Source organism: Helianthus annuus, chromosome 11 (genome assembly GCF_002127325.2).
Source record: "Helianthus annuus cultivar XRQ/B chromosome 11, HanXRQr2.0-SUNRISE, whole genome shotgun sequence".
NCBI lineage: Eukaryota > Viridiplantae > Streptophyta > Magnoliopsida > Asterales > Asteraceae > Helianthus > Helianthus annuus.
This window is the reverse complement of record NC_035443.2, coordinates 1781273-1795141: the sequence shown is the minus strand read 5'-3', so window position 1 is coordinate 1795141 and position 13869 is coordinate 1781273. Positions and strand designations below refer to the sequence as shown.

General features: G+C 33.9%; 1 protein-coding gene across 2 annotated transcripts; it reads left to right on the top strand.

The window, feature by feature from the left end:
• The first annotated feature begins 7860 nt into the window (after positions 1-7860).
• On the top strand, positions 7861-12283 carry LOC110889131. Of its 2 annotated transcripts, none has more exons than XM_022136639.2 (3): positions 7861-9908; positions 11165-11282; positions 11773-12283. In XM_022136639.2, the coding sequence occupies exons 1-3, from the start codon at positions 8421-8423 to the stop codon at positions 12039-12041; spliced, it is 1875 nt and encodes a 624-aa protein (XP_021992331.1). In that variant the 5' UTR covers positions 7861-8420; the 3' UTR covers positions 12042-12283. The 2 variants fall into 2 exon arrangements, with proteins under 2 accessions (XP_021992331.1, XP_021992330.1); XM_022136638.2 differs by having other exon boundaries at positions 11770-12283.
• Positions 12284-13869: the final 1586 nt, after the last annotated feature.

The window sequence follows — 13869 nt, the reverse complement described above, 5'->3', positions numbered from 1 at the left end:
AATTACTTGACTATTTACACTCGTAAAGAAAGTGAACATATGTGAAAGTTTAATATAAAAAAGATTGAACATACTGAACATATGCACTTCAACATACCTTTCAAACAATCCCCTCCTCTTTAAGTGCAGCCAAAGTCTAGAAACAATTAAGAACAACCAGATATTAAGATCTCTTAACAATTTTAGTTTGTAATAAAGTTTTTCTAAAACTTGATTAAGAAATTCTTCTAATAATACCTAAATTTATAAAGATGCGATTAATTGAACGCATATGGATCGAACGATGACATCGAACGCCATCGGACGGTAGATTTAGGGTTTGTACAGAAATACCTGGAGTTATGGTGTGCAGGCGAAACATATGAACAAAACGACGGCGTTCGGGGATAGGAAACATCGAGTAATCGAGCAGAACATACCATCTCCACCGATCAGTTGTAAAAATTTTGTGTTTCTGTTATTAATTAACTTATTATATTATCATTGTCTATGTTACAGACAGTAAAGAGAACATGGAATCGTGAGGGTGGAGCAATTTATGCAACATACCGGATCTCTATTGGAAAGAAGGTTGGTTGATGCCACCTGGAAGCCAAACCATTTTCACCCTTGATTTTCTTCTTCGCTTGCTTCCTTGATTTAAGAAATTTGAGAAGAATGCTCTGATAAATGTTGTGCCAAAGAGACAGGAGAGGAAAATAAATAGTGTGCGTCAAAGGAGACAATAATCAATTGAAATAATCAATTGTATTAATGTTCGTCCGACCTTTGGCTTCCTCCGACTTCAATTGCATTTAGTTGCTGTGGTGTGAATGACGATCAGTTGAGGGAGAGAGGGGCAGGATGGGAAGAAAAAGTGTTAAAGTTGGGGATTTATTCTTGCCTTTTGGGATGCCATCTTAAAATTTTGTTGGAAATTACATTTATGGACATGGGAAATGCTTATATATAGTATATATAGATTATGTGTTAACCTTAATAATGAATAATAAGAGTTAGCATAGACAAACAATTAAACAATTTGTTATAAACAGAAAATTAACTTAAATAACTATTCTAATATTATAAGAACTATATATGTTTAACTCGTAGGAGTTCTCGTGGTTCTCATAACTCGTAGGAGTTTCAATTCGCGTGGGAAGTAGGAGTTCTCATGGTTCTCGTAACTCGTAGGAGTTCTCTTGATTTTCATAACTCGTGGTAGTTCTTATATATATAGTCATTCCGTACCCGAGTTAGGTGGCTTCAACAAGCCCCACTTGCATTGGTGCGTGCTTCCGATTACCTCAAGACAATCACAAACCCGCCCCCTTTATCTGTCGCAAGGCTGTAAATATTTGGAAAAGTTTGTTTTAGCGTGCCACTCCCTACCCAATCGTCTAACCATAAACATGTTGTTTTGTTATCCCCCACTTCAACCGTAAGCCGATCTTTAACGTGAATACCCACTTTACCAAGCCTTCCATCCATATTATCGATATCTTTCTACCATCCTGTAATAGTTTTCTTGACCGGGATTAATTTTGCATCATTATTTGGACCGTGGATTGCCATCATAGCTTTAGCCCACAATTGGTTCGGATCATCCCGAAACCGCCACCACCATCTGGCCGTCATTGCCAAATTAAATTCTTCTAACCCCCAATCTCGAGCCCACGTTGATTCTTACGTTTTATTAATTTTCCCCACCGGATCCAACAAATTTTGTTTCTATTTCCCACCCGACCTCCCCCCCCCCCAATAGTACGACGGGGGGGGGGGGTGCCCAAAACAACCTTGGCTAAGGTAACGTGACCCGCGAGCGAAAGAATTTTCGCCTTCCGAGAATCAAACTTGTTTTGAAACCTTTTGATCATCGATTACGAAAATTCCATCCACTTCATATTCGCTCCAATTGGAAGACTGATGAACGTAAACGGAAACGACCCTACGCCACACTTCAAAACCCGAGCCATTTCTTCTGGTTCTACCTCGTCCACACCGATCACAAAAACGTTGCTCTTCTACAGGTTTACCCCCCAACCCTATAAGGATGCTGAAAACTCTAAGGAACCTGTTTAAATTTTCAATATTTTTAGTTGACCACTCAGATAAGAAAATTACATCATCCGTGTAGCTTAGGTGTGTTAAATGCGGTACAATATTTGGCATCGTTACCGCGGTTTATTTAATCCTTCTTATCGGCTCTTTTCATCAGCAAGTCTAGGATCTCAAGGGCGATAATAAACAAAGAAGACGATGAGAGGTCTCTCTTAGCAACTAGTAAATTACAAACTAGACCATAAAATTAGTTTCCTTGGCAACAAAAACTAGTAAATTACAAACTAGACCATAAAATTAGTTATTTGATTTTTAAATTCTATATAATACCAATTTCAAATGTGAACATTATTAATTCCTAATTGGTTTATTTGACTCTAAGTTATAGGGTTACAAAATATTTTCTTTTTAGTTATTTTGTGTTTCTAACCCTAAACTTTAATATAGTTATTTTACGACCTTTAAACACTAATAATTCTTATTTTATAAACGATTTACACGTTTAACCTTTGAACTTTAATAAGTTTCTATATGGAAGTTTAATAATAATTCTTTTCATATAAGTGATTTATGTTTCGACCCCAAACTTTAATAGAGTTATCATACAACCTTTGAAGTTTAATAAAGTTATTTTTTCTCCTTTTATACAAATATTTTTTTCTTTTATCTTTTTCGTAAGTTTAATGCTTTTTCATTTTAATTGTTATTTATTTAATTTATTATAGTTAAAGTTAACTTGTAACTCTATATATGTTTACTTAGAGGGTGTTTGGGGTTGAGTTTTGTAGGAGATTTTTAGATTATTGAGTTTGAAACCGTAAATAATCAGTTTTGAGTGTTTGGGTAATTAAAAAACTGATTATTTGCGTTTAGAAAGTTACAAAACACAGTTTTCCAAAAGCAGCCCCCCCTACTGCAACAAAACGCAGTTTTCCAAAAGTTGATTATTTGCGTTTAGAAAAGGATTTTCACTTGTTTATTTTTTTAAATATATATTTGCCAAACACTCAAATAGTTGATTATCTGATCATTGTGATATCAAGCAACATAATCAAATTCAAACATTATCTTTCAACATCACGTTTGTTACAGTTAATTATCTGATTCTGAAGGTTACGATATAATAGGAAGTTTATTTGGGTAGTAAGCCTAGGAAGTAATCTTGACCTCCAATTCCCCCTCATTTTTTAAACGTTAATAACTCTTTCATACGACATTATTTTTTTATAAAATTGCACAAAAAAACGAGCGTTTTTTATCTTTAAAACGAGTATACTATTGCTATATTTTTTATTTTTTTTGAAAACCCAGTTGCGTAAAACGCAATGGAAAAAACCCTGTTGCGTAAAACGCAATGGAAAAAAAACATAAAAAATGACATTTTTCTAAAACTCAATGTACAAAAAACACAAAAAAATGTCTTTTTTTGTAAAACGCAATGGCAGAAAACACAAAAAAAAACTTTTATTTCTAAAACGCAATTGCCTAAAAACACAAAAGAAAGTGTACTTTCTAAAACGCAATGGACTGAAAACACCTAAAAATGTGTTTTACCTAAAACGCAATGCATCAAAAACACAAATAAATGTCTTATTTATAAAACGCAATGGCCAGAAAACACTTAAAAATGTCTTTTTTCTAAGACTGAAAACACCTAAAATGTGTTTTATCTAAAACGCAATGGCTAGAAAACACTTCAAAAATGTGTTTTTCTAAAACGCAATAGCTAAAAAACATAAAAATGTTTTATTTATAAAACACAATGGCCTAAAAACACAAAATAAAGTGTTCTCTCTAAAACGCAATGGACTGAAAACACCTAAAAATGTGTTTTACCTAAAACGCAATGGACTGAAAACACCTAAAAATGTGTTTTACCTAAAACGCAATGACTAAAAACACTTCAAAAAATGTGTTTTTCTAAAACGCAATGGGCAGAAAACATATAAAAATGTCTTAGTTCTAAAACGCAATGGCCAGCTCGACCCCAGCCAGGGGCTCTGCCCCTTGGACCCGTCAGGGGCTGCCGCCCTTGGACCCTGCTACCAGGGCCGTTGCCCTCGGACCCCCTCCAAGATCGTAAAACGCAATGACTAAATCAAAAACCCAGATCGTAAAAATGAAATTAAAGAATTTCTTACATGGATCGAAACCGATTTCTTCAACGATTGACGAAATTTGAATGATAGAAACACTTATCAGCGATCGAATTGAACGGATCGAGTGATTATCTTCAAAATCACGGGAAAAAAACGAGATTTTGAATGAAATTAAACTAGGTTTTTTTTCAAAAAAAAACTGAAGAACATGTTGATCGGGTGTTTGAATCATTAATTGATGACGAAAATCGCACTATAATGTAGTGACTATTGAGATATAAAGTGAAGAAATGGTTGAAGATGGTGGGTTTTGAAGTTAATAGGGATAAGAAGGAAAAAGAAATGATACGATTTACTAAAATACCCTTCCTCTTTATTTTAAATTTTGGCACATGTCATAATCATATTGCTTCATATCCTTCTAGCCAAAATAAACTTCCTATTTGATCCTTACCCCTGATTCTGATTATTCAAAACGCATAATCTATTTTCAAAACTCAACCCCAAACACCCTCTTAATTGTGTTGTTTTATTATTTTTATCATCGTTTAGATTAAAGACTACATAGTCTATACTAACTATTCAATATACCCGGTAACAATTTTAATTATTTTATATCTATACTATATAATAAAAGAAACCAATTTAGGGACACATGTCATTCATTGGAGCCATCTAATTTTTCTCTCCTACTTAATTATAGATAATTAATATTAATTAAAAAATAATTATAAAATTAAATTTAGTATAAATTTAACAATTCGTATAGGAGATAATATAATATTTTAAAATATTTATTAGATTTCAAAATTATTTATCATGAAATTAAAAAAAGAGGTACACTAATTATAAATTAATATAATGTAAATGATTGATTTATTTTATTAAACTAAAGTAGTTAAGGGTAGAACTTATATCAAAAAATGTTTATAAAGGGTAAACAAAAACATTAATCAATGTTTATTGGTTTTATACTTTTATTTTTGTGTTCAACTCTCAACTCAAATACGATATTCACTATGTTTATGTGGCATTTATAAGAACAATCACCGCAATCACCCCATCAATCATATATCGAGTATATTCGTTCGTTTTTTAAAGATATATTTTTTTATTAGATTCATTCAACCCGTGTAATAAAAGAGGTTTTTTAAAGATATAATATTTTTATTATTTACTATACAAAATTGCATTTATGCAACTCGTGTAATACACCGGGTTTTTAAAAATATAACTTTTTTATTATGTGGTATATAAAATTAGATTTATTCAATCCGTATAATACACAGGGTTTATAAACATATAACAAGATATAACTTTTTATTGATTGATATATAAAATTACATTTGCTCAACTCATACAATACATGAGGTTCTTAAAAATGTAACTTTTTCAATATTTAATATATAAAATTAAATTTACTCAACCCGTACAATACACGGGGTTCTTAATGATATAACTTTTTTATTATTTAATATATAAAATTACATTTATTCAACCCATGTAATAAACGAGGTTTTAAAAGATATATTGTTTTATTATTTGGTATATAAAATTACATTTATTCAACCCGTGTAATAAACGAGGTTTTAAAGATATATTTTATATTATTTGGTATATAAAATTACATTTATTCAACCCATGTATTAAACGGGGTTCTAACCTAGTTATTTTATTATAATAGACATGTTTACTTAACTGTATTAATTACTTTTATCTACCGTGTTTTAGATTAAAGTCATCGTCTATAATTTATAAAATTTCATGGGGATTAAATGGTTATAGTAACATGTCATGTAAAAATATAATATTTTTGTGTAGTGTAGAAATTAAATGGAAATGGGCAGGTGGCATTTTTTTGGTACCAGGTAAAGAAACTTGTGATTGCTTTAATGAGCGAAATATCTGTTATGACGTGACCTGCACGCTTTGACTCATAAACTAGTAAGAAAACTTGCATCTAAACCCCTCAAAGTTGTGGTTATTGCCATTTCAACCTTTCATTACGTTTATAGAACCTTCGAAAGTAGTTTTTAATAGGTCGTGCAAGGGCGTAGGATAGTGGGGGCATGAGGGGGCGGCCGATCCCCCAAACTTTTCGCTCAGTAGTGGAGAGCATGTAGTTTTCGTATAGAAATTTTTGGGTATATACGTTTTCGACCCCCTGTTTTATAGAAATTTTTGGGTATGTACATTTTCGCCCCCCGGTCGAAATTCTCAAGCTTCGCTACTGTATACTACACGGGTTTGTTTTTGTCAATGGACCACTATCCTGTTCTTATACACTAGTTGCTTATTTTTAAATTTTAAGTATAACTTAGTGTCATGTCATATATGAGTAAACGTTTATATTATCTCAACAATAATATAATAACCTGGATATATTTATTTGCATGAAATTAAACTTATGGTGATATGCAACAAATTTTTCTTCTCATTTTAGACCACTTTATTTAGTTTTTAATTGTTTGACAATATAACCCAAATCGTTCATAAGAAAATTGGTTGTAGTTGCCATATCTACAAAACATATATAAACATATGCAAGAGATAAAATAAGATACAATAAAAGTCAAAATAGGACTAAAAGAAAATAATTACTTGAATACTTTCAACTATAATGATATGGCAAAAAAAAAAAAAAAATACAATAAGATTCAATAAAACATAACAAATATTAGAGCTTTGAATATGTAAATATATGACTGGATGTTTTTTAATTAGATTCTAAATTGCTATAAAATCATTTTCAGAATTCATAAAAATATGATTGAACAATCTAACTGATAAAAAAACAAAATTTTAATTAAAAATCTACAGATAAAAATTGAAACGATTTTTTCCCGAGTTTAGTATGATTCTTTTTTCTCAATAAATACATTTTTTTTCCGGAGTTTAGTACCTTAGCAATGTATAAAATGTACATTTATATAATTTGTTACTAGAGGATCATGTAGTACAAACCTAATACAGAAAAGTGTGAGAATTGCTTAAACACTTGTAATTTGTTTTAACAACACTACACAGGATAATGGTGTCTCTAACTCTCATTTTATCTACTATACGCTATGTGTACATGCATTATCATTATTCATTACTTAAAATTGTTATGCATTCAACACATGGCTATGTTACTTTTACTTGTAGTTTTTTCTATAAATAAATAAGTATTTTAGATACGAACCCTAAAAAGGTTTACATGAGATGGAATTTCTAACGCAACGAAAAAAATCAAGTTTTGGATCATTATATTTAATTGTTTATAAAATGGTTGTGTTTAGGTTTACTTGTATTACTCTTTTCATTCTATCATGTTGACTCTCCAACTTGTTTAATTAAAAATCGTTCCGCTAACTCGTTTAACCCTTTTATACAACCCACTAACCCGATCAACATGCTTACAACTTTATTATTACCCGATAGCCATTCAAAACCGTTTATATGAACGTGTTTAACCTGTCAACTTCAGCTTACACAGTTTTAAATATGTGTGGGTTAAGTCGATACTTATAACACATAAAAGTACAATCGTGTTTTTCAGTTAAACAATTTAACCCGTCAACCAACGCAAACTGACATCAAGGACAAATTTAAGTCCACAACCTTAGCTAATCAAAAGTTTGGTGTCAAAAGTGAAAAACATAGAGTATTACACGGACGTAACTAGAACATTCAACCTCATTCCCTCCTTTTACTCCTTCACTCTTTTCTTATTATTATTATATTTTTTTATTTTTTATTTTTATTTCATATAATCAATGACAACAATAACAATAATCTGACGAGATCAGTTAGACTAGGGTTCCAGATCCAACGGCCAGCATCTCTTCAGCCTCTTCACTTACCCCTCTCTACCATAACCGCCGCCACACACAATCACTTCTCCCTCTCCGTCGTACTCACCACCACAAGCCGTCACCACCACCACCACCACCACCACCACCACCACCGCTACCTACCTCCCGTTCTAACCTCCACTCGCCGTCAACAGGTACGCGCCAAAACCACACATACGTACAACGTATCGAAAGTTTCACCTTTTTTCTAATCGATAACTGATTCAGTTCTTCTCTCGAGAAATTCGGATCTCATATGACTCTATAATCGTGTTTTTGTTCGTTAATTTTTGTTAATTGTTCTTAAAAGTATACATATATGTGTAATTTTTAGTATTGTTGGAGAATTAGGGTTAGGGTTTGAATTGATATTGTTTACGGTAAAATTGGTGAGATAATTGTTGAGATAGTGACGAGAATTAGGGTGAGAAAGGTGCCGGTGTCGATGCCGTCGGTGGAGATGAGGAGGACTACTAGGGTTTTTGGGGCTAGGGTTTTGAGGTCAGGGAGACGGTTGTTTCCTACTCAAGAGGTTGGAAAACATATGAGACGACCGCAGTTAGCTGCCGCGGATGTCGAAGAGGATTGGATCGGGTTGCTTGATCACAGCGGTGGCGGTTTTAAAGAAAACGTATGGCATAATTCTGATGATGGAGTGTTGGATAAGGAGGTTAAATTAGGGGAATCGAAGGAAATCGATTCGGTTAAGAGTCTTGAGTCGGATGGTGATTTTGTCACCGGAAGTAGACGGTGGGGATTGGTTTATTCCAGGAAACGGAAGCGAACCGAATCATCCGATGATTTAGATAAAAAATTTGGGAAAAAGTTTTTTAGGAAGCAGTCTGGAAAGAAGATTGTTACGGAAGACTTGCCGCCACCGGATATTTCCGCCACAGAGCCTCGTTTATCTGAGAAATCTAATTCTAGAAAGAAGAAGACGAGGGGGGTTTCGGCGTCTAGACGAATGACTAGAAATTCATCGAGTTTGTCGTCAAGAAACAGTGTTACGATCCACCGTGGCATACAAAAAAGGCGAAGTTCGTTAAGGTCGAGAAAGCAAAGAAACCCTTCAAGTTTCGGAAATTCGAACGCCGGTGGAGGTGTTATGAAGGACGGTGAGCCGTTCTATCCGATGAAGTCAAACACCGAGATTTCGAAGTCAATTCGAAGAGTTAGTGTTAAAGACGTTAAAGAATTAACACAAGATATTGATTCCGCAAGTTGCAATGCAAGTATATTAGTAATAGAATCGGACAGGTGTCATAGAGAAACAGGAGCTGTTATTACTATGGAAACATCGGGCCCGAATCATTGGTTTCTTGTAGTAAAACGAAACGGGGTTGAGCGTTTTCGCGTTGAAACTCGAAACGTAATGAGACCGTGTTTTTGCAATCGGGTCACTCACGCCATAATTTGGGCTGGTGGGGATGAAAGTTGGAGACTTGAGTTTCCCATCAGGCAAGATTGGCTTATTTTTAAGGAATTATACAAAGAATGTTCCGAAAGAACCGTACGCGTGCAGGATTGTTCAGCAAGTATTATACCCGTGCCTCAAGTGAACGAAGTATTAGGTTATGCAGATGAAAAATACGTTCCGTTTAAGATGCCTGACTTGTACATCAGATCACGGGGTGACGAGGTTTCTAGAATATTGGAAAAGAGTGATCCGGTTTATGAAATGGACTCTGATGATGATGAGTGGTTAAATAAGTATAATGATGGACGTTCTTCACGGGTCGATGAAGATGCTTTTGAGAAAATAATTGATGCTTTTGAAAGAGGGATGTATTGCAGTCCGGATGATTATTCGGATGTAACAAAGGCTGTTGATCGGTGTTTGATGCTGGCATCAAAGGATGTTTTGGAAGCTGTTTATGGTTATTGGATGGCTAGAAGGAAGGCGAAGCGTTCTGCTCTTGTTCCGGCTTTTGAGGTAAAACAAACAACTACAATCATTATTATTATCCATCTTTCATTAAATCTACGGTAAATTGCGTTTTACGTCCTTTAAGTGTGAGCAAAATTGTAAGTGTTGTTCTTTAACTAATGAAATTACACTTGGTGTCATTTATGTATTTTGCCTTAACACAGTTAATTTTTTCTGTTAACCCTTAACACGTTCCACTCATATGAGGGCATAATGGTCATTTTTCACTTATGAGCTAAAAAAAAAACCCCGTGAAGCTTCAAGTGGAAGTTATATTTAAGTGAAAAGGACCATTATACCCTCGTGTGTGGCACATGTTAAGAGTTAACAGAAAAAAATTAACTAGGTTAGGACAAAAGGACACTGCTTGATGAGAAACTATAACATAAAGGACATCCAATGTAATTTCGTTAGTTAAAGGACAACGTCTACAAATTTGCTTAAGCATAAAGAACGTAAATTGCAATTTACCCTTGAATCTATGTGTCGGTTTAGTGCCGGTTAAGATAGGGTTGGGTTAATACTGGCAATTTTTTGGACTGTTTGAAATGGGTTGGATTGGATTGACGATATGGCTCGTAACACATTTTGTTCAATATTATATTCTAAAAAATCTAGTGTGTCAACTATGATTACATATAATATTTTGGTATTAAATATATACTATCGGCAGTTGGAACTGAGTCATGTTGGGTTGACTTTTAGCACTTTAGGTGGTGATTTTGAAGTTTTTTAATAAATATATATTAGGAGGTTATATGCTTACACACTTCAGGTGATCTTTAACTTGTTTGACCCATATGTTTATATATTAGGAGTTTATATGTTTATATATTTTAGTGTGCATTTACCCTTAAATCTATGTGTCGGTTTAGTGCGGGTTAGGGTTGGGTTAATACTGGCAATTTTTTGGACTGTTTGAAACGGGTTGGGTTGGATTGACAATATGGCTCGTAACACCTTTTGTTCAATATTATATTTTAAAAAATCTAGTGTGTCAACTATGATTACATATAGGATAATATTTCGGTATTAAATGTATACTATCGGCAGTTGGAACTGAGTCATGTTGGGTTGACTTTTAGCACTTTAGGTGGTGATTTTGAAGTTTTTTAATAAATATATATTAGGAGGTTATATGCTTACACACTTCAGGAGATCTTTAACTTGTTTGACCCATATGTTTATATATTAGGAGTTTATATGTTTATATATATTTTAGTGTGCATTTCTGACAATGTTGATGATCAATCTTTTTGCAGCTCTACAAGCCAAAAAAACACGAGCAACTAAATTTCAAAGCGGTTTTACGCAAGAAAAGATCGTTTAGACAACGTGGGACCCAATCTGGAAGAGGAAAGCAGATAACCTTTTTGAAAGGTGTGTATTTTCTGTTTTGTTTTACAATAAATTTTAATGAGATTTACATAGTTTTGAGATGATCGGCTTTTTTAGTGCAAATTACCTATTTGCCCTCATGGTTTTGAGATGATCGACTTTTTTAGACTATTCACAAAAAAATTGTAAGAGTAAAGTACGCGGATGGTCCCTATGGTTTACTAGAATTTTGGATTTGGTCCCTAACTTTTTAAAAGTACATAGATAGTCCCTATGGTTTGCACGTTGGAACACATTAAGTCCCTAGTTTTTGAAAAAGTACACGAATGGCCCCTGTGGCCTGTGGTATGCACTTTGTAATGCATTTAGTCCCTAACTTGGACATGCTAAAATTTTTAGATTTGTTGGCTGGGGACTAAATGCGTTACAAAATGCAAACCACAGGGACCATCCATATACTTAACAATTAAATACACATGTTGTATGTTAAATTACTAAACCGGACATTGGTTTCAAATCATCTTTACAGCAGCCTTGCATGAAAAAACAAAAACCGATGCAGCAGAAGCAGAGAACATCACCGCGAAAGTACAAGAAACAAAAGAGGCGGCAAATAGGGCGGAACAAGAGGCGATAACTAAGCGGCACCGAGCTCAGCTGTTAATGGAGGTTGCAGACTTATTAACTTACAAAGCCTCCATTGCGGTTAAAATCGCTGAAGCCCTAGCGGCACCTGGATCTGGAGCGGATAATGCGATCGATGAACTTTTTTTACCCGTGGGTAACGCGGGTTTTACTTGATCTTTTGATTTTGCCGGTTAAAAAGGTGGTTGGTTTTTATATGAGTTTTTTAGTTTTTGGAAGCTTTTGCAGGTTGTGCATGAAAGCTAGTAGTAGTGTAATTGCTGTACAGAACGTGATTGCATGTACATTCTGCATCAATAGTAGTACCTTACAAAAACCAAATGTTGTAAAAGTAGGGATTTGGTTTAGTTTTCTTTTTAAATATTTTGGGAAAACAATACTAATGGGTTTAAACTTAATGCGGTATTGAAACTTGAAAAACTATGCTGGTTTCTTTTGTGGCATTTTGGGCTCTAGTTGAGTTTGTTTTTATTTTGTTTTTGGTTTATAAAATATAGAGTTAATTGCCCTGATGGTCCTTGTGGTTTCATGTTTTTTCACGTTATGCTCCCCATGTTTTGTTCTTTTGTTACTCGGATAGTCCCTTGAGTAGTTGTCAGTTAGTTTGGAAATAGCAGGTATGCTCACCATGGTTTGTTATTTTGTTACTCGGATAGTCCCTTGAGTAGATGTCAGTTAGTTTGAAAATAGCAGGTATGCTCACCATGGTTTGTTATTTTGTTACTTGGATAGTCCCTTGGGTAGATGTCAGTTAGTTTGGAAATAGCAGGTATGCTCCCTATGGTTTGTCATTTTGTTACTCGGATAGTCCCTCGAGTAAATGTCAGGGGACTATCCGAGTAACAAAATGACAAACCACAGGGATCATACCTACTATTTCCAAAAAATGGGGACTAAACGTGAAAAAAGTGAAATCACAGGGACTATTCGGGCAATTAACTCTAAAATATATATGATGTGATTATACAAGTATGCAATTGTGTATCTAGAGGTGTTATCTATGAATTTTTTATAAAACGAAATAATCAGATTTGTGGTTGTCATGAAATTCTTTTAGTGACCATTTATGTTTGGGTTGACTTGTTTAATTCATTTGGTTAATCAGGTTGACCTAACAACCTATTTATTTAAGTGGTTTGACCCAATGACCAATTTATAACCCGCTTAACTTGTTTTTTACAACCCACAAAACCGATTTACATGTTTACCACATGATTATTACCCATGAGCCTACCAACCTGTTTGCCGCATCTAGATAAATGGGTTAAACATGTCATGTTAGGATTACACGATTTTAAGTCTGTACGAGTTAGAATTAATGTTTTTGACACGAATAAAATATGGATTGTGGTTCAGGTTGAACAATTCTACTCGTCAACAAACTCACCCGCAACCCGCCAACTTGAATCATTTGATACTCATAGTTTGGAATATATGTTTAGTTCATGGTTCGGTGTCGGCTTGGCAAGTTTAATTGATGAATTCGAACACGACCTATATACAACCGAACATGTAAAATGTTTATCTAAATAAGTCAAATAGGTAGACATGTTCTATCTGAGTTGTTGTAAATGGGTTAAACGAGTCACAAAAGGTAGGTAGGCAGGTCGTAACATACGTTTTAAACGGATCATAGATTAACTAAACATTTCAACTTAAACAAAAAGGTTAGAACTGACAACTCAAAACCTGATTATTGTTGCTAAAAAAGGTAAATCCAACCGCTTGATTCTGATAAGAGCTATAAGCTTCATCCATTTGCTCAAATCTTGTTTGAAGACAAAAAACTGAATAAACTGCCACTTTTTATAAGTTATAATTTTGTTTATAAACAAATATTTGCAATATTCTTTTTACTTTGAACACCCCTAAAGACAACAACCTCATACCATGACAAAAACAGGAACAAGTGACACCAATAACAACATGTATTCTAAATTTTGTCATCTTATTTTTATTGAGTAAATTACGTTTTTGGCCTCTG

Coding starts and splice junctions, on each gene's coding strand:
- LOC110889131 (XM_022136638.2), top strand. CDS start 8,421: ATGCCGTCGGTGGAGATGAGGAGGACTACTAGGGTTTTTGGGGCTAGG. Junction 9,909..11,164: donor CTCTTGTTCCGGCTTTTGAG/GTAAAACAAACA, acceptor ATCTTTTTGCAG/CTCTACAAGCCAAAAAAACA. Junction 11,283..11,769: donor GCAGATAACCTTTTTGAAAG/GTGTGTATTTTC, acceptor TCATCTTTACAG/CAGCCTTGCATGAAAAAACA.